Here is a 25,691-nt window from a genome sequence, read left to right as displayed (position 1 = left end):
GGCCCAAGTAATTTAACTTCTTGTTAGTGCTTTTAATTGACTGCAGATGGTTGTGTCTTCTTGGCAGCATAACATAATTCGCTTGGCAGCTCTCATTGGATCCACCATTACAGAACAATTGGAAAGTCCAAGAAACTTAGTGAAGATCAAAAAAGAATTGGAAATTGAAAAGAGTCATTCCAAAACAACTACAGAGTCCAAGATAATCAGTTCAAGCAATTGTACGCAAGTGCATGTCATTTGAATGTGTCTCCACTTTGCCAAGGTCTGGAAAAAAGATCCAAACTGTCCACTTGAAATGAAAGGAAATTGATTCGGATGTTCAGGATTTACAAAGGCTTAAACCTGCCAAGCAACCTGCTGGAAAACCAATGTCACTGTTCACAGTAAACCCGATTTAACATTGTCATGGATTGGACATGGACAAGTTAAATACTGTTTATTTACTTTTGATCCTGTATAAATTGTAGGAATTAAAAAAAAAAAAAAAGAAAACTTGTGATGATGTACACTGTATAATAATTAAACTACATGAAATAATTTAACACAGGTCCACAATGATATATATATATATATATATATATATATATATATATATATATATATATATATATATATATATACATATATATATATATATATATATATATATATATACATATATATATATATATATATATATTCTGACACTTACTGACCTTGGGGCCCAACTTTTTCATCATAGAGGGGCTTGGGCCCCACTCAATTAGCCATCTTGATTTTAATCATAATCAATAATTATATCTAACCTACTTACAGTTTAATAGGTTAACAACCTTGTCAAATAATATGAAATCATGTGCTAATCACAGAGATTATTATTTATTGAACACATAAATATAAGATAGCTCAAATAAAACAATATTAGAAAAATATACTGCATAAGTAGGGACACCTAAATAACTGATGAAAAATACATTTACATACATTTATCCTATCAATTATGGAGTGCTGAATGTAACTAAATAAATAATAAATAACAATACATATATTGCTTAAATAAACGATCAATAAAATTAAAGTGCAAATGAAAATACATCTTAACCTCGTAAGTAAATGTAATCTAATCCAAATCCAAATACCGTATTTTTCGGAGTATAAATCGCACCGGAGTATAAGTCGCACCTGCCGAAAATGCATAATAAAGAAGGAAAAAAACATATATAAATCGCACTGGAGCCCGGCCAAACTATGAAAAAAACTGCGACTTATAGTCCGAAAAATACGGTAGTCATATTTTTTGCGCTTGAGAAACTTCTATGATTTTACCTCAAGACTTCTTGTTTGAGATTGTCATTACTGCCACAGGTGGTGGAAAACTGTATTACAACTGAGTACCGCTGTGGCTCATACGGATCACAGCTGAGAAACATATTTTTGGTACCCCTCTAGGGGATGCTCATTGCCCAACAATGGGCCCTCCACTGATCCAGTGTAAACACATTGATAGATCCTTGCATTGACATTTTAACCTACGAAAGACCGTTACCCACTACGGTGCATATCGTTTGTAGTATTTTTTTTAATGAAAAAAGATATATACCAAAAACAAATGTCCACTCCAGTGGATGCTGGTTCTCAAAATGAAAATAATAGTGAAGGCAGAAATCCGGCGCCCTAGTCCCTAATTTATGACCCTAAAGTCCCTTAAGTGTTACCTTAGAACAGATGTTTCCAAACTACAGCCCGCGGGCCAAGTGCGGCCCACCGGCGTCTTCAATTTGGGCCATGAAACGGCACAATATCAATAAACCATGGCGGGGAGCGGTGTATTAATTTAATATACAAATAGCCAGAGGTCTGGTAGCTGTTGTGATACTTTCATGGCCAACGAAAGTATCACAACCATTAATTATACTTAGTAAAAACACAGCACAGCTTTTAGTCATAGGACCCAATCCAAACAACCTTCCCTAGTCATGCTGCAAAAAAAAAAAAAAACGTCCAATCAACATTAAATTTAAATCCAATAAATGGGATGATGGGATGATCCATGCTTGTCACATTTTAGCTGCTTGATATTTCTGATTGATTAAAAAACTTAAACAAGGTATGAGTCGAACCTTCACATAACCTTGATAACCAATTATAATAATTATTAAATATATCCATTATATTAATACAACAATATGTACATATTTATATATACACACACACACACACACACACACACACACACACACACACACACACACACACACACACACACACACACACACACGCACACACGCACACACGCACACACACACAAAATTGCCTTATTTAGTGGAATAGCCCTGGTTTATAAATACTTTAAATACATATAATACTCATAAAAATAATTAAAAAAAAACAGTGTTAGCTTTCACTGTTATGCTGATGACACCCTACTTGACATGCGCCTAAAGCTGACCAACACGCCACATTGTAGTCATCTGGAGGCGTGTCTTAATTAAATCAAACAATGGATGTCCATCTACTGTCCCACATCTGCGGTCCGACCCAAATTTTCTTATTGTTCCCATTGGGTTGAGTTTTTTCTTGCCCGGATGTGGGATCTGATCCGAGGATGTTTGTGGTTTGTGAAGCCCTTTGAGGCATTTGTGAGTCGGGGCTTTATATAAATAAACTTTCAATGATTGATTGATCAAACAAAAAGCCACTCTACTTTGCGGAAATTCACAATCCATGGGGGGTCTTGTGATAATTGAGGTAAGACTGTACATGATTGAGCAGTGTTTTTCAACCCTTTTATTGTGTACTGCATAATAAAGGGTGTCAAATGTTTGCATTCATTTTTTTTTTTTAAATACGTCAATCTAATTTTTAACTTGTAACGTTACAGTCTCTGTATGTCATCGCCCTCTTCTTGTGCGTGACCTTTTTGAGGTATGAAATAATGGTCACACATAATGAAGTGGACATTGATTGGCTGGCATTGTGTTCCTGCTTGTTTAGCGAAATGGTAAATGGTCTGTATTTATATAGCGCTTTACTATACCTGAAACGATACCCAAAGTGCTTCACATCATACATCACATTCACTCATTCACACATACATTCACACACTGATGGTGGAACCTGCCATCAAAGGCGCTAACCACGTCACATCAGGTACAATGTGGGTTGTCAGTATAATTGTATACAAGTTATCACACAACTTTGTGTTCCATTGAGTTCAAGACAAAAGCTGTCTTTCATTTTATCAAGCAAAAGTAGAGATGTCCGATAATGGCTTTTTGCAGATATCCAATATTCCGATATTGTCCAACTCTTAATAACCGATTCTGATATCAACCGATACCGATATATACAGTCGTGTAATTAACACATTATTATGCCTAATTTTGTTGTGATGCCCCGCTGGATGCATTAAACAATGTAACAAGGTTTTCCAAAACAAATCAACTCAAGTTATGGAAAAAAATGTCAACTTGGCACTGCCATATTTATTATTAAAGTCACAAAGTGCATTATTTTTTTTAACATGCCTCAAAACAGCAGATTGGAATTTGGGACATGTTCTCCCTGAGAGAGCATGAGGAGGTTGAGGTGGGAGGGAGGGGTAGGGGACAGCGGGGGGTGTATGTTGTAGCGTCCCTGCAAGGGGTTCTGGGTATTTGTTCTGTTGTGTTTATGTTGTGTTACGGTGCGGATGTTCTCCCGAAATGTGTTTGTCATTCTTGTTCGGTGTGGGTTCACAGTGTGGCATATATTTGTAACAGTGTTAAAGTTGTTTATACGGCCACCCTCAGTGTGACCTGTATGGCTGTTGACCAAGTATGCTTGCATTCACTTGTGTGTGTGTGAAAAGCCATAGATATTATGTGATTGGGCCGGCACGCAAAGGCAGTGCCTTTAAGGTTTATTGGCGCTCTGTACTTCTCCCTACGTCCGTGTACACAGCGGCGTTTTAAAAAGTCATAAATTTTACTTTTTGAAACCGATACCGATAATTTTGAAACCGATACCGATAATTTCCGATACTACATTTTAAAGCATTTTTCGGCCGATAATATCGGCAGTCCAATATTATCGGACATCTCTAAGCAAAAGGCTTGTAAAATTCCACTGTGTGCGATGGTATGCGACATGGAGGAGTCGGTTTCTTTGATCTATTGACAGCCGCAGCAAGACCTTGTCCTGACCCGAGATCTACAAAGCGGAGAGGGAGCAGACCTGACGCAGCTCCAGGCACCTTTTCTTTGAACTGTTTATGACCGAGTGCAAAAGCTGTTTATGACTACCTCCCCTTAGGAGCAGCTGCGTAATGTAATGTAATGCTATGTAAGCAGAAAAGGCCCAAATAAAAGTTGAGGCGTGGAACTCCCTCGTCAGAGCGGTGTGGTGACGCTGTACGAGGGTGCAGGCACACAGGCGCTCTCCTCATGAGCTAAATTGAATCCTGTCTCTGTTTGATTTCCTTTGCTTCTTGTCTTGTCTATTAGATGTCATCGGTGTTTGAACCTGACATGGGTGACGACGGCTGTGACTAGGATGGCGGAAGCTGGATACAGACCGGAAAACCCTAAAGTTGCTGGTACAATGAAAGGGACATTTTTGCTTACCGCCCGGTAGCAACTGAAGCCACAGTTAAGACTAGCAGAGAAGATGTTAGCAATTTAGCAAGCTATGGCATTAGCTCATAAGCAAGCACTCAAAAAACTATAAAAATCTGTCAGCCCGAGCCCGCAAGTAATTGGCCCACACGAAGAAGAAACTTTGCTGCTTTCTGTGCAGCATACTATAAGTGATTCTTGATGTTATTTCATTGTCACTTTATTTTGTGATATTTTTGATGTTCTTACTTACAGCATTGTGATTGACGGGTATTTTATTTTAGTAATTTTTTTTGTACAGTTATTTCTATAGTACAGCATGGTACTGTATATAGTAGAGGGCAGGGGTGTCAAACTCATTTTCATTGAGGGCCACATCGCAGTAATGGCTGCTTTTAGAGGGCCGTTTAAAAAAAAAAAAAGAATTACATTATGTATGCGGGTAATAGCCTGTGATTAATCATGATTAATCGAAATGCATATGCATTTGTCTATTAGATTTTTTTATTTATTTATAACTTGCTTTAAAATCATAAATAAAGGTGACAAGCAGATATTGAAGTATTTGTTCTTATCTCACAAAGTTAGTTTTGCAATACAGTATATAATGATATAATTGGCATGATCAGATAATATTAAAGTTTAAAATATGCATTTTTTTTCTGTCAAAATTGAAAGAACGAATGCATTTAGTAAAAAAATAAAAATAAAAATAAGTATTTTATTGAAACCCATTTTTTCCAAACTTTCACGGTCCACATAAAATGATGTGGCGGGCCAGAACTGACACTTGTGGTCCAGGGGTTCTTTACCTTGTTGACCTCGGGGCCCAACTTTTCCACTACAGACAAATCCAGGACCCACTCAAATATTAGCAATGAATTAGTAATATTACTTTTGATTTTACTTGTAATCAATAATTATACATAACCTACTTACTGTCAAATCCTTGAAATTATATGAAACCTAGTGTTAAACCCAAATATTATTATTAATGTAACAGATAAACCTAAGGCTTAGGTCAGGCTGATTAGAAAAATAAGTACAAACCAAATATACTGCATCAGAAGGGACTCACAAATAACCAAGAAAAAAATACATTTATACAATTATGTTGAGCTAAAATAAATAGACTTAATTAATAATGAATGTCTCTTAACTAAACTGTCAATAAAATTAAAGTGCCAATGAAAGTACAGCTGCAACACTTTAGTCATAATGTTTGCGCTTAAAAAACTTCTCGATGAATTTGGTTCCAGACTTGGATGCTTTGAGGTTGTCATTACTGCCACAAATGGTGGAAAAGTGTATTACAGCTGAGTATGGATTACAGCTGAGAAACCAACATACTTTGGCGGCTTTCTCTGGAGCGCTCGCGGCTTAACAATGGGCCATATGTTTAAGAAACACTGGTATAGTTCTAAGGTGTGCTGTTCTTCTTTTAAAAACAACAACTATTGATATTATCATTATTATTACTCACATTGACGCTTTTATACATTCTTGGGTTACCTTTTTTTAGTATTGTATTTAATAAGTATTGTATTTGTATGTCTTCTCAGTAGATTTGAAAACTTCTATCCTAAGTTTTGTAAAGCTGTGGACTGGGTTGGAATTGCTCTGTTTTCCTTTACGAGCCTGATTAACATTCTGTGATTTTTGTAAATACAATTTCAAATATACAGTTAGAAAATTAAGTTTTAAGAGGAGCTTTTGTAACCTGTAATCTTTGGAAAAAGGTTTGTTATAATTTATATGCCAAATACCGTATTTTCCGGACCATAGGGCGCACCAGATTGTAAGGCGCACTGCCGATGAATGGTCTATTTTTTAATCTTTTTTCATATATAAGGCGCACCTGATTATAGGGCGCAGTAAAGGAGTCATATTATTTTTATTTTTTTCCTAAATGTAAAACACTTCCTTGTGGTCTACATAACATGTAATGGTGGTTCTTTGGTCAAAATGTTGCATAGATTATGTTTTACAGACCATCTTCAAGCCACTTTCTAACAGTGTGGGCGGTCTTATTTACGTGACTCACCTTCGGCAGCGTCTTCTCCCCGTCATCTTTGTTGTAGCGGTGTAGCGTGCAAGGACGGGGGTGGAAGATGTGTCAAAAGATGGAGCTAACTGTTTTAATGACATTCTGACTTTACTTAAATCAATAACGGAGCAGCATCTCCTTATCCGGGAACAACAACACTGTAAATTTGTCCCGTGAAAAAACGTCCGATCGGAACTCTAATAACTAAAGTTCCTTGGGTGAATAATGTAAACTCACTACACCGGTATGTTTTAGCGCTTTCATGGCGAGTTTACTGACAGATATAAGTAAGAACTTACCACTACTTTATATTAGAAATGACAACAGCGGAGGATGAATGCCACATAACAAGAAGATAGAGAAAAAGAAGAAGCTTATCGACTACGGTGTCGGCACGGACTACAATTGCGGACTTGCGCAATTTTTCAGGATTTATGCAGATCCCAAATACACATCAGCAGGTACCAGAAGGTAAGAAAAGTTGCTTTTGCATGAAATTACGAAACAAAACGCCAGATAATATGTCTTACCTTATACATACACCAAAATAATACTCGTAAGTTGAAGCACATCAAACGGTGAAGCCGACACTTATCTCTTATGTGTGACTGCCATCTACTGGTCACACTTATCATTATACTATGTACCAAATAAAATAGCTTTGAGGTGGGTAAGCTCAACCAAACCTTTTCCTTACATTAGGCGCACCGGGTTATAAGGCGCACTGTCGAGTTTTAAGAAAACAAAAAAAGATTTTAAGTGCTTCTTATAGTCCGGAAAATACGGTAATATATTTCGAGAATCGCGTTGAATCGAAAATCGATTCTGAATTGATTTGTCAAACTGAGAATCAGAAGGAATCATGATGTGCCCAAAGAGTCCCACCTATAATAGTTCATCAGATCATGTTCGTCATTTAAAAAACATTATGGATTGTTTTTGTACATGGTCCTTCAGACTTCTTTGTACATAATATCATTATAGATGTGCCTTTTGACTCTTGTGTCATTTCGTGAACCGATTTTAGAACAAGTGTTTTCTTTTTTTTTATTGATCAAGGTTGAACACTTAATATGAAATCGTGCCAGTAGGCAAACTCACATGGCGGGACAAAGCTCCTTGTTGCACGTAGTTTGGTTATCATCAGGTCGGGTTAAAGGGTCACACAATGACTCTTCCACGATCCCGTTGGTCCTCTCCACACAGTGAACGATCTGTCTCTGAACACCTGGAATGACAATGAGATGGGATTTTTGTTTGAGCACTTTCCCTGACATTGCACGCACACACACACACAACCCAATTAGATGGTGCCGCACAGAAAATCGAAAAATCAACAAATCACATCACAAATAGCTCAATTACTACATACAGTCGTGGTCAAAAGTTTACATACACTTGTAAAGAACATAATGTCATGGCTGTCTTGAGTTTCCAATCATTTCTACAACTCTTATTTTTTTGTGATAGAGTGATTGGAGCACATACTTGTTGGTCACAAAAAACATTCATGAAGTTTGGTTCTTTTATGAATTTATTATGGGTCTACTGAAAATGTGACCAAATCTGCTGGGTAAAAGTATACATACAGCAATGTTAATATTTGGTTACATGTCCCTTGGCAAGTTTCACTGCAATAAGGCGTTTTTGGTAGCCATCCACAAGCTTCTGGTTGAATTTTTGACCACTCCTCTTGACAAAATTGGTGCAGTTCAGCTAAATTTGTTGGTTTTCTGACATGGACTTGTTTCTTCAGCATTGTCCACACGTTTAAGTCAGGACTTTGGGAAGGCCAAACCTTAATTCTAGCCTGATTTAGCCATTCCTTTACCACTTTTGACATGTGTTTGGGGTCATTGCCCTGTTGGAACACCCAACTGCGCCCAAGACCCAACCTCCGGGCTGAGGATATTAGGTTGTACTGAAGAAGGTAGTCCTCCTTTTTCATTGTCCCATTTACTCTCTGCATAGCATAATACTACCACCACCATGCTTGACGGTAGGTGTGGTGTTCCTGGGATTAAAGGCCTCACATTTTCTCCTCCAAACATATTACTAGGTATTGTGGCCAAACAGCTCAATTTGGAATGGACAAAGATAAGACCTTCTGGAGGAAAGTTATGTGGTCAGATGAAACAAAAATTTCGCTGTTTGGCCACAATACCCAGCAATATGTTTGGAGGAGAAAAGGTGAGGCTTTTAATCCCAGGAACACCATCCTACCATCAAGCATAGTGGTGGTAGTATTATGCTCTGGGCCTGTTTTTCTGCCAATGGAACTGGTGCTTTACAGAGAGAAAATGGGACAATGAAAAAGGAGGATTACCTCCAAATTCTTCAGGACAACCTAAAATCATCAGCCCGGAGGTTGGGTCTTGGGCGTAGTTGGGTGTTCCAACAGGACAATGACCCCAAACCAGTGCCGGCCCAAGCCTCCATGGGGCCCTAAGCAAAATTTGATTTTGGGGACCTCTATTTCTGCCAATAATATTGATTGTTGATCATTCACACACCTACTATAAACTCATTGCGGCTCTGGCAGTGTTGTTTACATTATCCTATTGTCAGCCTGGCATGTCTTTACAAATGACATGTCATTTATAAAGATATGGGGGTGGCCCAGTTAAGAACATAAATAATACCAATGAATGAACGAATGATGTCCAGAGTGCCACATATGGTTCCTAATCTTAAAATGTAGAAAATATTCAGCTACAAGAGTGGCCTGGGGTTGAACAGTCCAAGTGATAAAGCTTTGTATTTACAGTAAAAGTGTCATCTTGTCTCATCAGTCTTGTACTTATTAGTCTTTAATTACTAGTTTACATTTTTAGTTAATTGTTCATATTTAATGTTTACTTTGTACAAAGAGAGCGCAGTCTACTGAAGTTAAATTCATCAATAGTTTTCCCCTTTGAAAGACGCAAGGCAAATTCCTTCCATTTCACCATGTTGCTACAATGATCTTCAATGTTTTCATGCTGTTTCAGCAGTGCACCTATGTTGACCCAATCCCGCTGTCCCTCGGCTGCCAGTTTTAAGGACTTTTTGGAAAATAATTTGCAGCAAAAGCAATAGACTGCATCTTTACTTCTTGAATAAGTCAGCCAGCTACGCTTGACTTTTTCCCCATTGACTAGCTGTCTGTAGGTATAATGATAATGAAAACTTCGGCCATCATGCCGTTTGGGGAATGAAAAGTTCTCCTTAATAGACAGTGGTCCTCTGATCACCTGCTCAGTCCTGTCTGAATCTGAGAGGAAAGATATGGCGTCACATTAGTGCCAAAAATCCGAGCGCATAAAAACTGTTATCGCGCGCTGATTCTCCACTTCGTGCGCGCGCGACACCCTTTTGCGCGCGCGTGGTGTCTTTTAGCGCGCGCGCGGTGCCTTTCTGCGCGCGCGCCGTCTCGGTCTGTGCGCTCTCTGTGTACTCCTGGCATCTCTCCTCGCGCTGTCATGTTTCTTTTTGGCACTTTGGGGGCAGGTATGCTTAGACGGCCCCTCCTTTCTGATTGGCTCTTAGCATTTTTCATAAGACCAATCATTCTCCAGCGTAGCAACGTTGTAGCCATCTTACCTCGGACAGCTAGCCTCAATCATTACATTGATGTCAAAGCAAGTTATGGTAATTTAATTAGTACATGTACCAATTAAATTACCATAACTTGCTCGATTTTCGACCAATTTACAAACGGTTTGCCTTGTTACAAATCTTATTACATGTAGATATGACATAGGATGCTGCACCTGTTGAAATCACCTCTTTCGCTATAAAAAAAAAAGACTTAATTGTGCAACATAGTTGTGTAGGGTCAGTGTTAGTCAGTTCTCTGATTATTTTAAACTGTTTCAGAATACATTATTAAAAGGCTATTTTTAACATTTTAAAAACAAAATTCAAAGATTATTTCATTAATTTTATGGCTGAATCAAAAGAAATTCCATAAATTAGAAAACAAATGTTCAAGAAGAAGTGAAAACTTTGCGCCTATAACAATCTTGATACATATTGACGATGACCCGCCCTGCTATACTTCTGATTATCTCTGAGCATTTTTCGCCTGGCCAATCAGAAAGAAGGGGCCGGCTAAGCATACCCACCCCCAAAGTGCCAAAACGAAACATGCCAGCGCACAGACCGAGACGGCACGCGCGCAAAAAGGCACCGCGCGCGCGCTTAAAAAGGCACCGCGCGCGCGCAAAAGGGTGTCGCGCGCGCGCACGAAGTGGAGAATCAGCGCGCGATAACAGTTTTTATGCGCTCGGATTTTTGGCACTAATGTGACGCCATAGCAGGCGGCAAACATCACAGGTGCAGCAGAGGCAGCTTTACATTTAAAGAGAGGCAGGAAGAATCACTAAGCCTAGATCAGCAGCAGCACCCTGTTGACCTAAAATTGTGTTTTTGTACAATAATATATCTTTGATCATTTAGAAATCATCAGTCAGACTCGTACATGCAAAAAATAAAAAATAAGAATTTTTTGTTAATTCCTTTGGGGGCCCCCTGGTGGCCGCGGGGCCCTAAGCAAGCGCTTAGTACGCTTATGCCTTGGGCCGGCTCTGCCCCAAACACACGTCAAAAGTGGTAAATCAGGGTAGAATTAAGGTTTTAGAATGGCTTTCCCAAAGTCCTTACTTAAACATGCGAACAATGCTGAAGAAACAAGCCCATGTCAGAAAACCAACACATTTAGCTAAACTGCACCAATTTTGTCAAGAGGAGTGGTCAAAAATTCAACCAGAAGCTTGCCAGAAGGTTGTGGATGGCTACCAAAAGCGCCTTATTGCAGTGAAACTTGCCGAGGGACATGTAAGCAAATATTAACATTGCTGTATGTATACTTTTGACCCAGCACATTTGGTCACATTTTCAGTAGACCCATAATAAATTCATAAAAGAACCAAACTTCATGAATGCTTTTTGTGACCAACAAGTATGTGCTTCAATCACACTATCACAAAAAAATAAGAGTTGTAGAAATGATTGGAAACTCAAGACAGCCATGACATTATGTCCTTTACAAGTGTATGTACACTTTTGACCACGACTGTAGGACTGCAGATTCAACTGCATCGGTTTAATGTGCAAATCTATTCATGTAATGTAAAATAAGGAGGTAAAAATCTGATTGATATGTCACAGCTTGGTCGGAGCAAAGTATATCTCCTAATGACAGGTTTACATCCTTCTTGCTGTGCCTCCGTTCATCATTACTTCAGGGGATTTCGACTTAATCAGAGGATAACAGACATTTTCACAGCGCCTCCCTGCTATGGAAAGGCTGAACCACCCGATAGGTAATTCTCCCTTACTTCTAGGCAGGACAGCTTTGTTTGAGAAAGACAGAGAGAAAAAAAAACTAAACGGGATGATCAGAGAACGCAGACCAACATTCAAGCATCAAAGCTTTTAGGAATTAACACCACTTCCTAACTTTTGTATTCATACACGTTGACGAAAGAATATGTTTTGAGCTTGGGCGAAATATGATTAAAAGGGGCTTCAAACCCCACGCAGTGTCACTGTAATTCTCATGTCTTGTAAACTCTACAATACGATACAAATAAATGAAGTTGGCAAAGCTTCATTTAATAGGGCTACCATATTTTCCAAACCATAAGCCGCTACTTTTTTCCAACGCTTTTAACCCTGTGGCTTTTGAAACGGTGCGGCTAATTTATGGCCATAATGTTGTCATAATACACCAGTGATTCTCTCAAACTGTGTTACGGGTACATCCACATTAGTTTATTCACAATACCATATAACATGGGTGTCAAACTCTGGCCCGCGGGCCAAATTTGGCCCGCCGTGTAATTTTATTTGGCCCTTGAGGCAATATCAAATTAACATTAGAACTGGCCCGCCGGTATTATACAGCGGCAGTGCCGCTGTAACACCGCATTCACCGCTAATACTTATACTTGCCAACCCTCCTGATTTTCCCGGGAGACTCCCGAATTTCAGTACCCCTCCCGAAAATCTCCAGGGGCAACCATTCTCCTGATTTTCTCCTGATTTCCACCCGGACAACAATATTGGGGGCGTGCCTTTAAGGCACTGCCTTTAGCGTCCTCTAGAACCTGTCGTCACGTCTGCTTTTCCTCCATACAAACAGCCTGCCGGCCCAGTCACATAATTTAAGCGGCTTGTACGTACACACAAGTGAATGCAACGCATACTTTGTCAACAGCCATACAGGTCACACTGAGGGTGGCCATATAAACAACTTTAACACTGTTACAAATATGCGCCACACTGTGAACCCACACCAAACAAGAATGACAAACACATTTCGGGAGAACATCCGCACCGTAACACAACATAAACACAACAGAACAGATACCCAGAACCCCTTGCAGCACTAACTCTTCCAGGACGCTACAATATACACCCCCCGATAATGAAGGTTGCCTCAGCCCAAAGCCTGAGCATTAATGAACTAGCATCCCAGAAAAGATGCCAGGTATCTGGCTTGGGCACATCAGATTAGATCAGTGTGTCGCAAACTGAGCAGTAAAAAGGCCTGAATGGTTATTTATTCATTGTTATTTTATTTTAAAATGTATTAGCCTGTGGAAAAAGTTAATGTTGATATTTACTTCAGAAGGCTGCAAATAGAGGCATTCCATTTTTTATTAACATTTTATTTAATATACCATTGATGTTTTTTCGTTTGTTTTTTGAAAGTTGATTTTGCATATTAAGTTATATAAGCGTTGCTTGTTCCATATTCAGTGTTAAAGCAAATCAGTGTAGCAAACTGAGCAATAATTAATGTTTTATTCATGCACTTTCTCTTGCTACTTCAAGGCTGGAATGTTTGATTCATTCATTATTGTTATTTTATTTTCAAATTTATTATTAGCCTGTGGAAAAAGTTAATGTTGATATTTACCTCAGAAGGCTGCAAATAGAAAAGAGGCATTCAATTTTTATTTAAATTTTATTTGATATGCCATTGATATTTTGGAATTATTATTATTATTATTTGAAACTCAATTTTGCATGTCACTATAAAGTTATATAAGCCTTGCTTGTTCAATATTCAAGGCAAAACTTGTTTGGGTCCCTTTTAAAAGGTTAATTTGTTCAACTTTGGGGGGCTTTGTTCAGTTTTAAATTTTGGCCCACTCTGTATTTGAGTTTGACACCCCTGCCATATAACAATTACAATAGTAGTGAATATCATCATTTAAAGATGTTGGTACATAAAAGGGTCCCCCAAATAAGCTAGAAGAAGCTTTTGACAGGGGGTCCAGAGGACAGTATGTACAAACCCCGTTTCCATATGAGTTGGGAAATTGTGTTAGATGTAAATATAAACGGAATACAACGATTTGCAAATCATTTTCAACCCATATTCAGTTGAATATGCTACAAAGACAACATATTTGATGTTCAAACTGATAAACTTTTTTTTTTTTTGCAAATAATCGTTAACTTTAGAATTTGATGCCAGCAACACGTGACAAAGAAGTTGGGAAAGGTGGCAATAAATACTGATAAAGTTGAGGAATGCTCATCAAACACTTATTTGGAACATCCCACAGGTGAAATTGGGAACAGGTGGGTGCCATGATTGGGTATAAAAGTAGATTCCATGAAATGCTCAGTCATTCACAAACAAGGATGGGGCAAAGGTCACCACTTTGTCAACAAATGCGTGAGTAAATTGTTGAACAGTTTAAGAAAAACCTTTCTCAACCAACTATTGCAAGAAATGTAGGGATTTCACCATCTACGGTCCGTAATATCATCAAAGGGTTCAGAGAATCTGGAGAAATCACTGCACGTAAGCAGCTAAGCCCGTGATCTTCGATCCCTCAGGCTGTACTGCATCAACAAGCGACATCAGTGTGTAAAGGATATCACTACATGGGCTCAGGAACACTTCAGAAACCCACTGTCAGTAACTACAGTTGGTCGCTACATCTGTAAGTGCAAGTTAAAACTCTCCTATGCAAGGCGAAAACCGTTTATCAACAACACCCAGAAACGCCGTCGGTTTCGCAGGGACTGAGCTCATCTAAGATGGACTGATACAAAGTGGAAAAGTGTTCTGTGGTCTGACAAGTCCACATTTGAAATTGTTTTTGGAAACTGTGGACGTCGTGTCCTCCGGACCAAAGAGGAAAAGAAACATTCGGATTGTTATAGGCGCAAAGTTGAAAAGCCAGCATCTGTGATGGTATGGGGGTGTATTAGTGCCCAAGACATGGGTAACTTACACATCTCTGAAGGCGCCATTAATGCTGAAAGGTACATACAGGTTTTGGAGCAACATATGTTGCCATCCAAGCAACGTTACCATGGACGCCCCTGCTTATTTCAGCAAGACAATGCCAAGCCACGTGTTACATCGACGTGGCTTCATAGTAAAAGAGTGCGGGTACTAGACTGGCCTGCCTGTAGTCCAGACCTGTCTCCCATTGAAAATGTGTGGCGCATTATGAAGCCTAAAATACCACAACGGAGACCCCCGGACTGTTGAACAACTTAAGCTGTACATCAAGCAAGAATGGGAAAGAATTCCACCTGAGAAGCTTAAAAAATGTGTCTCCTCAGTTCCCAAACGTTTACGGAGTGTTGTTAAAAGGAAAGGCCATGTAACACAGTGGTGAACATGCCCTTTCCCAACTAAATTGGCACGTGTTGCAGACATGAAATTCTAAGTTAATTATTATTTGCAAAAAAAAAAAAAAGTTTATGAGTTTGAACATCAAATATCTTGTCTTTGTAGTGCATTCAATTGAATATGGGTAGAAAAGGATTTGCAAATCATTGTATTCCATTTATATTTACATCTAACACAATTTCCCAACTCAAATGGAAACGGAGTTTGTACATGGAATGATAAAACATGGTAGCAAGCACAACAACAACAAACAACAACGCTATATGATAAACACAAGATAATAGTACTAAAGCAAGCATACACATACATACATACATTCATTCAACCATGCAAAACCCAACAGTAGTCTACCACACATGAGGCATTAGAGATAGGTGGTTAATAGGTAAGTTTTCAGTTTCTTTTTGAAGTTGGAGAATGGATACAGCATCTTGAGGCTCTCATTAAGCCGGTTCCAAATCTTTGGTCCCCTGCATACAACACTTCGAGCGGTACAAGCCAGTAAACGATGTTTACCTGATATCAGATCTAAGATACAAGTGTTGTGGGCATGCAGGGGGTGGTAGATAGGAACCAAGCTACAGAGCCTAAGATTCAGCCTGTAAATGACTTGATAGGTTAAACAAGCATTTTGATAAATATTGAACTCTGTCAGTCTTAAGAGATGATAATTATGGAATAGATGTCGAGTGGGGGCATTAAACTTGGACCATGACAGGGCACGTATGATTTTCTTTTACATGGATTCTAATTTGTGAAGGTAGGTAGGGAAGGTATAACACCAGATGACATTACAGTAGTTTAGATGTGGTTCAAAGAGAGTTTTATATAGGAAGATAATGACGAAGGTGAAAGAACAGGCCAACATATTTGGATAATTTGTTTAACAGATGGCTAATGTGACATTTGAAATTGAGGTATTCGTCAATGATGACCCCCAGGAATTTTGTGGAGTACTCTGTATTTCCTGCCCATTGATGTTGATATGGCAGTGCTCAGTATTTGTCCGGTTTTTATTACAACGGAATAGAATAAAATTTGTTTTATTTACATTAAGTGAAAGCTTATTGCATTTGAACCAGGAATCCACTTTCACAAGCTCTGAATTGACAGTTACTTGTAGATCGTGTTGGCTCCTGTGTGAGGTAAACAAATTTGTATCGTCAGCAAAAGTTATTTTATGAAAAGTTTCGGAGGAGTTTACAAAATCATTTATGTATAGGATAAAAAGGAGAGGCCCCAAGATGGATCCCTGGGGAACCCCATAATTTATGGTCATACAGGGTGAATTGTGATCATTGACGCATACACATTGTTGCCTTCCGTATAGGTAAGAGCGGAACCAATCGAGAGGTACCCCTCTGACACCATAGTGATATACCGTAGCTTATACAATAAAATCTCAAAGTCTATTGTGTCTTTGGCGTATCACAATTGGTACGCAAAATAATCATTTACCGTATTTTTCGGAGTATAAGTCGCACTGGAGTATAAGTTGCACCTGCCGAAAATGCATAATAAAGAAGGAAAAAAACATATAAGTCCCTTTGGAGTATAAGTCCCATTTTTTGGGGAAATTTATTCGATAAAACCCAACACCAAGAATAGACATTTGAAAGGCAATTTAAAATAAATGAAGAATAGTGAACAACAGGCTGAATAAGTGTACGTTATATGAGGCATAAATAACCAACTGAGAACGTGCCTGGTATGTTAACGTAACATATTATGGTAAGAGTCATTCAAATAACTATAACATATAGAACATGCTATACGTTTACCAAACAATCTGTCACTCCTAATCGCTAAATCCCATAAACTCTTATACGTCTAGTCTCTTACGTGAATGAGCTAAATAATATTATTTGATATTTTACGGTAATGTGTTAATAATTTCACACATAAGTCGCTCCTGAGTATAAGTCGCACCCCCGGCCAAACTATGAAAAAAACTGCGACTTATAGTCCGAAAAATACGGTAATTAAATATCGGAATGTAACATTTTTATTTTACTGTATTCCAACAGTCTTACTGTTCAAATTGTGTGTAATTTTACAATATACTTGATAAATAAAACCTCTGCCTTGTGTTTAATGAATACTTAGGCCTACTATGCCAGTGGTTCTCAAATGGAGGTACGCGTACCCCTGGGGGTACTTGAAGGTATGCCAAGGGGTACGTGATTTTTTTTTTTAAATGTCTGTCAAAAAGAACTGTGAAAAGAAATGCAACAATGCAATATTCAGTGTTGACAGTTAGATTTTTTTGTGGACATGTTCCATAAATATTGATGTTAAAGATTTATTTTTTTGTGAAGAAATGTTTAGAATTAAGTTCATGAATCCAGAAGGATACATGGTAAATGGGTTGTACTTGCATAGCGCTTTTCTACCTTTTTAAGGAACTCAAAGCACTTTGACACTATTTCTACATTCACCCATTCACACACACTGATGGCGGGAGCTGCCATGCAAGGCACTAACCAGGACCCATCAGGAGCAAGGGTGAAGTGTCTTGCTCAAGGACACAACGGACGTGACTCGGATGGTAGAAGGTGGGGATTGAACCAGTAACCCTCATATTGCTGGCACGGCCACTCTCCCAACTTCGCCACGCCATCCCCATAAAATCTAATATCTCTATTACGATCCCCAAAGAGGGCACTTTAAGTTGATGATTACTTCTATGTGTAGAAATCTTTATTTATAATTGAATCACTTGTTTATTTTTCAACAAGTTTTTAGTTATTTTTATATCTTTTTTTACAAATAGTTCAAGAAAGACCACAACAAATGAGCAATATTTTGCACTGTTATACAATTTAATAAATCAGAAACTGATGACATAGTGCTGTATTTTACTTCTTTATCTCTTTTTTTCAACAAAAAATGCTTTGCTCTGATTAGGGGGTACTTGAATGAAAAAAAATGTTCACAGGGAGGTACATCACTGAAAAAAGGTTGAGAACCATTGTACTATGCTACTGAATTTTAATGTTGGTCTTTATAATGGTGCTAGGAGAGCCAAGTGTTTTCTTAGGTGGTACTTGGTGAAAAAAGTTTGAGAACCACTGTATTACACCAACATAAACACTAAAAAGGTGTGTTATTGTTTGTGCTATGGCGCCATCTTTTGGACATGTTTGCTCCCTGCAGGTGCAGCGGGTTGACAACGTATTTTCTGTTTTGCGCCGGAAAGCATATTCGTTCAAAGCGTTTCCGCTCAAAATAATTAATTTATCACTCCTAGCAACGTTTGTAAGTTTTACAATGTAGCTTAAACAATTCATACTTACTAAACCGTCCAATGTGGGATGTCTTTGTGTTTTCATGCATATTTGTACGTGCTTTTGTAATGTAATCAAGCTAGCGTCGTGAGCATTAGCTAATATGCTAACATGTTTGAAAGCGTCTTATGAATAACTTACAATGGCATTTTTTTGGTATTGTTTCAGTTTTGTAAATCCACCAAAACGTCACCGGTTATTAAGTCTGTTTAGCTGATTGGAGAGCTGGTATCCGTAGCTCGTTGGTCCATGACCATCACTTCTGTTTTGTTTGATCAGCCGTTTTACAGCACTGTTTGGAAACAATTAAGGTATGTAAATAAACATTGACGAAATCTTTCGTGCCGGTATATATCTGCGGCTTATGCTCGAGTACGGCTATCATGAAAAAATAGTTGTTTCTTCTAAAATGTAGTGTCTGTGGCTTAAATAAGCTCTACAGCCCGGAAGTTACGGTATACGCTGTATATATTTTTTAGACGTTTATTTCTTTGCAATATTTATACAACAAATATAGCGAAGCCGGCAGCGTTTCTGGGTGTTGTTGATACATGGCATTTTGCTTTACATAGTAGAGTTTTAACTTGCACTTACAGATGTAGCGACAAACTGAAGTTACTGACAGTGGTTTTCTGAAGTGTTCCTGAGCCCATGTGGTGATATCCTTTACACAATGATGTCGTTTATATACAAACAAAAGTTCATGCCCCTTACCTGCTCCACAGGTGACGCTACATTCCGTCCACGAACCAAATTTCCAGAAGAAAACTGACGTAAAGATGTCGTCTTCAGAAACATTTCGACTGACTGTGTACTCGTAGCGCACACCTGGATTGGTCTCCTGAAAAAGGAGCTGCAAAAATGAAAAGCAAAATCAACACAGCACAATTTCATAAAGAACACCGGAAGTCCTAGGTCGATATGCAATTTTCTTTCCGAGGACGGTGATGTAAGTTGAGTTTTAATTTACTAATACCTAAATTAACACTCAACCCACTTACATATGAACAACATAAAAGTACAGTAATGAAAAGATGAAATACAATAAATAAATTACAAATTCATAAAAGAAAAGCAAACTCCTTAGTTTTATTTCTGTGGTCATCTTACACACTGAATGAAGCAAGTCTCAATAATGACACCACTACACTGCTTCGTAATGACTCTATTTTATAAAAGAAGATCCTTTTATCCTATTTATCTATGTTGATGGTCCCAGGATTCGAGAGACTGAGAATAAAGCCAATATTGATCAGCGTTTCTCCACTTCTGTGTGCATTTGAAAAAATCTCATTTTGCCATTAAAAAAACTTTGCCTTCTTTTTTTTTTTTTTTACATTATTAAGAATGTATGGGTGTGCATTGTCAACATTAAACATCGTAACACAAAACAACGTAAACTCTCAAAATAAGAGTCACGAGACAAAGACATTTTTGTGCCATACATGTATCGTATTTTTTGGACTAAAAGCCACACCGGTATAAACATTTTTACATTTTAGAAGAAAAAATATTTTTTCATCTATTAAACACACCGGACTATAAGTCGCAGATATATACTGGTACGTTGTGTAATACGATACTTCCATAAAAAAGATTTTGGAATAATTATTACGCACCTTAATTGTTTCCAAGCGGTGCCTGTAACACGGCAGTAAAATGGCTGCTCGAACAAAACAAAATTATAATTAATGTATTTATTCATCCCCAATGAGATGAATACAATTTTCTTCTTTTTGATAAGGTTCAAGATGTTTATCAGGATTTCCTTGTACTTTGTAAACACTTAAAGTTTGAACAGTTTCTTAAAGTGGATAATTTTTGTACATTGTTTGATTTCTTTATTTAATCTAGTCCATAATTTAGCCATTAGCAAAGAAGAGTCCAAAAATTAGCCGGACCTTTGTACAAGTCACAAGATTTAAAGCTAAAAAGTAGCAGTTCATTGTACCGAACCGACAGTAGCTACATTTTTAAAGAGTGGTATCCCAAAAGTACAATATCGGTCTTTAAGAGGCCATAAGTATACATTTATAATACCAAAAACAGGCACAAGGTCATATAAAGTACACATTTGTACCATTTTAACCGTACTCTAAGGGTACATGCTGCATTAAAATGGGTTTAGCTCATAGACAAAGCTATTAGTAGGATTTTAAATAGGACATCCTAATAGCAGTATATTATTAATGATGTTTTTTTCTGTTATTAGCGTCCTTGATTATTGCCATTATCTCGATTCGAGTAAGTTTTAGGCGCAATTTTTTTGATCAAGATCTTGTTTGATTGTCATGTTATTATTCTCTTAAAGGCCTACTGAAATGCAATTTTCTTATTTGAACGGGGATAGCAGGTCCATTCTATGTGTCATACTTGATCATTTCGCGATATTGCCATATTTTTGCTGAAAGGATTCAGTAGAGAACATCGACGATAAAGTTCGCAACTTTTGGTCGCTGATAAAAAAAGCCTTGCCTGTACCGGAAGTAGCAGACGATATGCGCGTGACGTCACAGGTTGAGGAGCTCCTCACATCCGCACATTGTTCACAATCATGGCCACCAGCAGCGAGAGCGATTCGGACCGAGAAAGCAACAATTTCCCCATTAATTTGAGCGAGTATGAAAGATTTGTGGATGAGGAAAGTGAGAGTGAAGGACTAGAGGGCAGTGGGAGCGATTCAGATAGGGAAGATGCTGTGAGAGGCGGGTGGGACCTGATATTCAGCTGGGAATGACTAAAACAGTAAATAAACACAAGACATATATATACTCTATTAGCCACAACACAACCAGGCTTATATTCAATATGCCACAAATTAATCCCGCATAACAAACACCTCCCCCCTCCCGTCCATATAACCCGCCAATACAACTCAAACACCTGCACAAAACACTCAATCCCACAACCCAAAGTACCATTCACCTCCCCAAAGTTCATACAGCACATATATTTGCCCAAAGTCCCCAAAGTTACGTACGTGACATACACATAGCGGCACGCACGTACGGGCAAGCGATCAAATGTTTGGAAGCCGCAGCTGCATGCGTACTCACGGTACCGTGTCTGCGCATCCAACTCAAAGTCCTCCTGGAAAAAGTCTCTGTTGTCCCGGTTCTCCACAGGCCAATGGTAAAGCTTGACTGTCATCTTCCGGGAATGTAAACAATGAAATGTGTGTGTGCTATCCGGCTCAACAGTCAGGGGGTGCATTCTACGGCGGGGGTGCGTTATCCAGCACAACACCTGCCGCAATACACCGCTTCCCACCTACAGCTTTCTTCTTTGCTGTCTCCATTGTTCATTGAACAAATTGCAAAATATTCACCAACACAGATGTCCAGAATACTGTGGAATTTTGCGATGAAAACAGACGACTTAATAGCTGGCCACCATGCTGTCCCAAAATGTCTTCCACAATCCGTGACGTCACGCGCTGGCGTCATCATACCGAGACGTTTTCAGCAGGATATTTCGCGCAAAATTTAAAATTGCACTTTAGTAAGCTAACCCGGCCGTATTGGCATGTGTTGCAATGTTAAGATTTCATCATTGATATATAAACTATCAGACTGCGTGGTTGGTAGTAGTGGGTTTTAGTAGGCATTTAAATTATGGGTTTTACATTACAGTGAAACTATCAGCTATTTAGGAGGTTCCTGCTATTTGAAGCACTTTGGGCTGTATAAGGTTAGGCCGATTGTTGATAAGGTACACAAACAGACCTGGAATGGAGGCTACAGAATTGTGTCTCAAAAAGGTAAACCCCTAGCAACAAACACCGTACCCATTTTGGTACACGCTTCGTCATTTTTATAAAACCAAATAGCTGACTCACCTGATCGGTCTCCACCTTTCATCCATGTTGTAGAAATAAAACATTACACTATACTGGTTTTCTACAGGTGTCAAACAAACAAAAAATCACTTTTAATCCCACCTGAATCCACAATGGTTCCATGGTGGGTCCAGGTGAAGTCAGGTTCTCCAGATGTCCTGTCCGTTCATAGGTGAATACAGTCCCCGCAGCCTTGTACTCTCCGTTCCACTGAATAGTCCAGCCACCGTTCAGATAGTACTTATTGGGATTGTCACTACGGAGAGCCAGGAAATTTCCAGCTTCTGCCATCTCCTCAATCCTGATGTCCCAAGATCCCTCTGGGATTAGTCCAATGTCAACGTAGCCTTAACGACAGTACAGCTCATCTAAGTGACAATGCTTGAGGGGTCACCTTTAAAGTACACATTGTGGATCTGATTCAGGGGCGGTCAGAATTAGGAACGAGAAATAATATAGAATGGTTTTCTTGAAGGGGGACCTATAATGAATTTAATGTTTTCTGACTTATAAATGTTGTTACAATGTTGGGATACTCATGTTAAACAATACCAAAGCATCAAATCATAAGGTTAATGCACTTTGGCCTGAGCTAGCACGAAACACAGTTTTGGAGGCCTCTGTTCACGGGGCTTTGCAGCCTGGCTACGTTGTGATGTCACAGAGAGGTGGACATACTTATTTAGACATTCAGTCAAACTCGTGAGGTAATGAGTAAACATAAAAAAGGTAGGTTAAAGTATTATTTTCATCTTAGTAATAATTTAATAACACAGACATGCTACATGCTGCTAAAAGTAGATTTTTTTATGCAGGAGGGTATGCAGGCGTACCTAATGTTGTAAATCCATACAATGTTTATAAAGTTCATTTTCGATTGTGTCTGGAAAAAACTACTTTTTGACTCGAAGGGCCACAATAGGTTAAAAGAATTTGCTGAATATATATATCTATATATATATATATATGTCTATATATATATATATATATATATATATAATAGAATAAATCCAACCTAATATATATATATATATATTCAGCAAATTATTTTAACTTAATGTGGCCCTTCGAGTCAAAAGGTTTTTTGTATATATATGTATATATATATATATATATATATATATATATATATATATATATATATATATATACATACATATATGTATATATACACATACATACATATATATATATATACATACATATATGTATATATACACATACATATATATATACATATATATACATACAGTATACATATACGTACATACAGTATACATATACATACATACATTATATATATATATATACAGTATATATATGTATATATATATATACATATATATACATGTATATATATACTGTATATATATATACATACATGTATATATATACTGTATATATATATACACATGTATATATATACTGTATATATATATATATACATACATACGTATATATATATATATATATATATATATATATATACATATATATATATATACATATACATATACATATATATACATATATATGTATATATATATATATATATATATATATATATATATATATATATATATATACTGTATATATATGCACATATATATATATGTATACATATAGGGGTGCAATGATACATACAATTCATGGTCCGGTTCAATATTTTAGTGTCACGGTTCGATATTTTTTCGATACATACATTTAATTAAATGTAGCTGGTGCAGCATACCTGCCCCATTTTCTGCTGTGCATACTTAGCACCATATAAAACAAAAACAGCAGCTTGTCAAAAATAATAATAATACAATCAAATAAATGAATCTGATAAATCACCCATCTTATGAGGTGCATTCTTAGCAGCAGAGCAACAGTGGGTGCAATACAGAAACCGCTGTCTTTAATTGGGCCTTTGTCTTCTTGTACAAAACAGGAACTACGGTATCGGTAAAATAGGTTTGTGAAGGAATGTTGTTTTTTGTTTTTGTTTTCTAATGTGCCTCGGGCCAATGACAATAGACTCACGGACAACAGATGGTCCCTGTGCCGCACTTTGGGCATCCCTACTGTATAAGCTAACTGTTTATGGTCACTATAGTCTTAGTACCATAGTATATTTGTGTCTTGGCCACATATGAGACGCAAGTCACATGGTTTTTACGTCGGCACCGAAAGTAGTAAAATCAGATGTTCACCTGGCAGGTTTTTCCTGTGTGGTAAAAGAGGGGATGAATGGGGAAGTCCTTCTTTAGCCTTCGCCTTGTTTTGTCATATATTACTGCCTTTGCGCATGTCAATGTTTAGTTATGTATGCACAATAAATCAACACAAAATCCGTACTTGGGCGCAATGTTCATATATATATATATCTATATCAATATATATATATATATATCTATATATATATATATATATATATATATATAAATATACATATATATATACATATATGTATATATATATATATATATATGTGTGTGTAATTTGTTTTGTATTGTCTCCCTCTTGTACTCCCAATTCCCCCCCTTGTTCTTCTTTCTATTCCCTCCTGCTCAGGTCCGGCCGCGCCATACAGTCAATATATCTAAAAATGTAATAAAGCCAAATACATTGTAAAATAAATCTGTAGAGCAGATATTGGCATCTAAATCAACAATGTGATTCAGGACAGATTTTAATTAAAAAAAAAAAAAAAAACAACAAAAAATATATATATATATATATATATATATATATATATATATATATATATATATATATATATATATATATATATATATATATATATATATTGAATAGTGGATGCTGGCGGGCACGATCTGGATCGTACTTTGGGGCCCCCTGATCTAGACCACAAGGAATGTTTTTAAATGTAGATTCAAATCATCATGGGTCCTCTTTAACTATTTAATTTCTTAATGACTATACTCTGTGTGTTTTTCTCTATTTCCAATTATGGCGTCCAACATACCCAGTCCTTGACTCTCCTCAAAGGTTTTTCTTATGGTTGTACAGGTTGAGCCATTACCCTGACAAATCCCGCAGCGATCCTCCACAGCACTGGACTCAATGATGTAGTCACATCCGATATTCTGTGACACAACACAACAGCACAAAACATGAACTAAATAGAGAAGCACAACAATGACATACAGTATTTATATGTACAAAACCCAAAACCAGTGAAGTTGGCACGTTGTGTAAATGGTAAATAAAAACAGAATACAATGATTTGCAAATATTTTTCAACTTATATTCAATTGAATAGACTACAAAGACAAGATACTTAATGTTT

The 25,691-nt window shown here is 37.6% G+C and overlaps 1 protein-coding gene across 1 annotated transcript in view; it reads right to left on the bottom strand.

Moving 5' to 3' along the window:
• Window positions 1–25,691, bottom strand: part of adamts7 (a disintegrin-like and metallopeptidase (reprolysin type) with thrombospondin type 1 motif, 7) — a 310,295-nt gene that overhangs the window by 86,242 nt on the left and 198,362 nt on the right. The window contains exons 14-17 of the mRNA XM_061974905.2: window positions 25,368–25,488; window positions 22,499–22,743; window positions 19,273–19,411; window positions 7,726–7,852 (exon numbers count right to left, since the gene is read on the bottom strand). Of these exons, the coding sequence (XP_061830889.2) occupies window positions 7,726–7,852; window positions 19,273–19,411; window positions 22,499–22,743; window positions 25,368–25,488 (632 nt within the window). The remainder of the gene's footprint in view (window positions 1–7,725; window positions 7,853–19,272; window positions 19,412–22,498; window positions 22,744–25,367; window positions 25,489–25,691) is intronic.

This window comes from Nerophis lumbriciformis, linkage group LG15 (genome assembly GCF_033978685.3).
Source record: "Nerophis lumbriciformis linkage group LG15, RoL_Nlum_v2.1, whole genome shotgun sequence".
Taxonomy (NCBI): Eukaryota; Metazoa; Chordata; class Actinopteri; order Syngnathiformes; family Syngnathidae; genus Nerophis; species Nerophis lumbriciformis.
The sequence above is the reverse complement of the archived record's forward strand: the minus strand, read 5'-3'. Positions and strand labels throughout refer to the sequence as shown.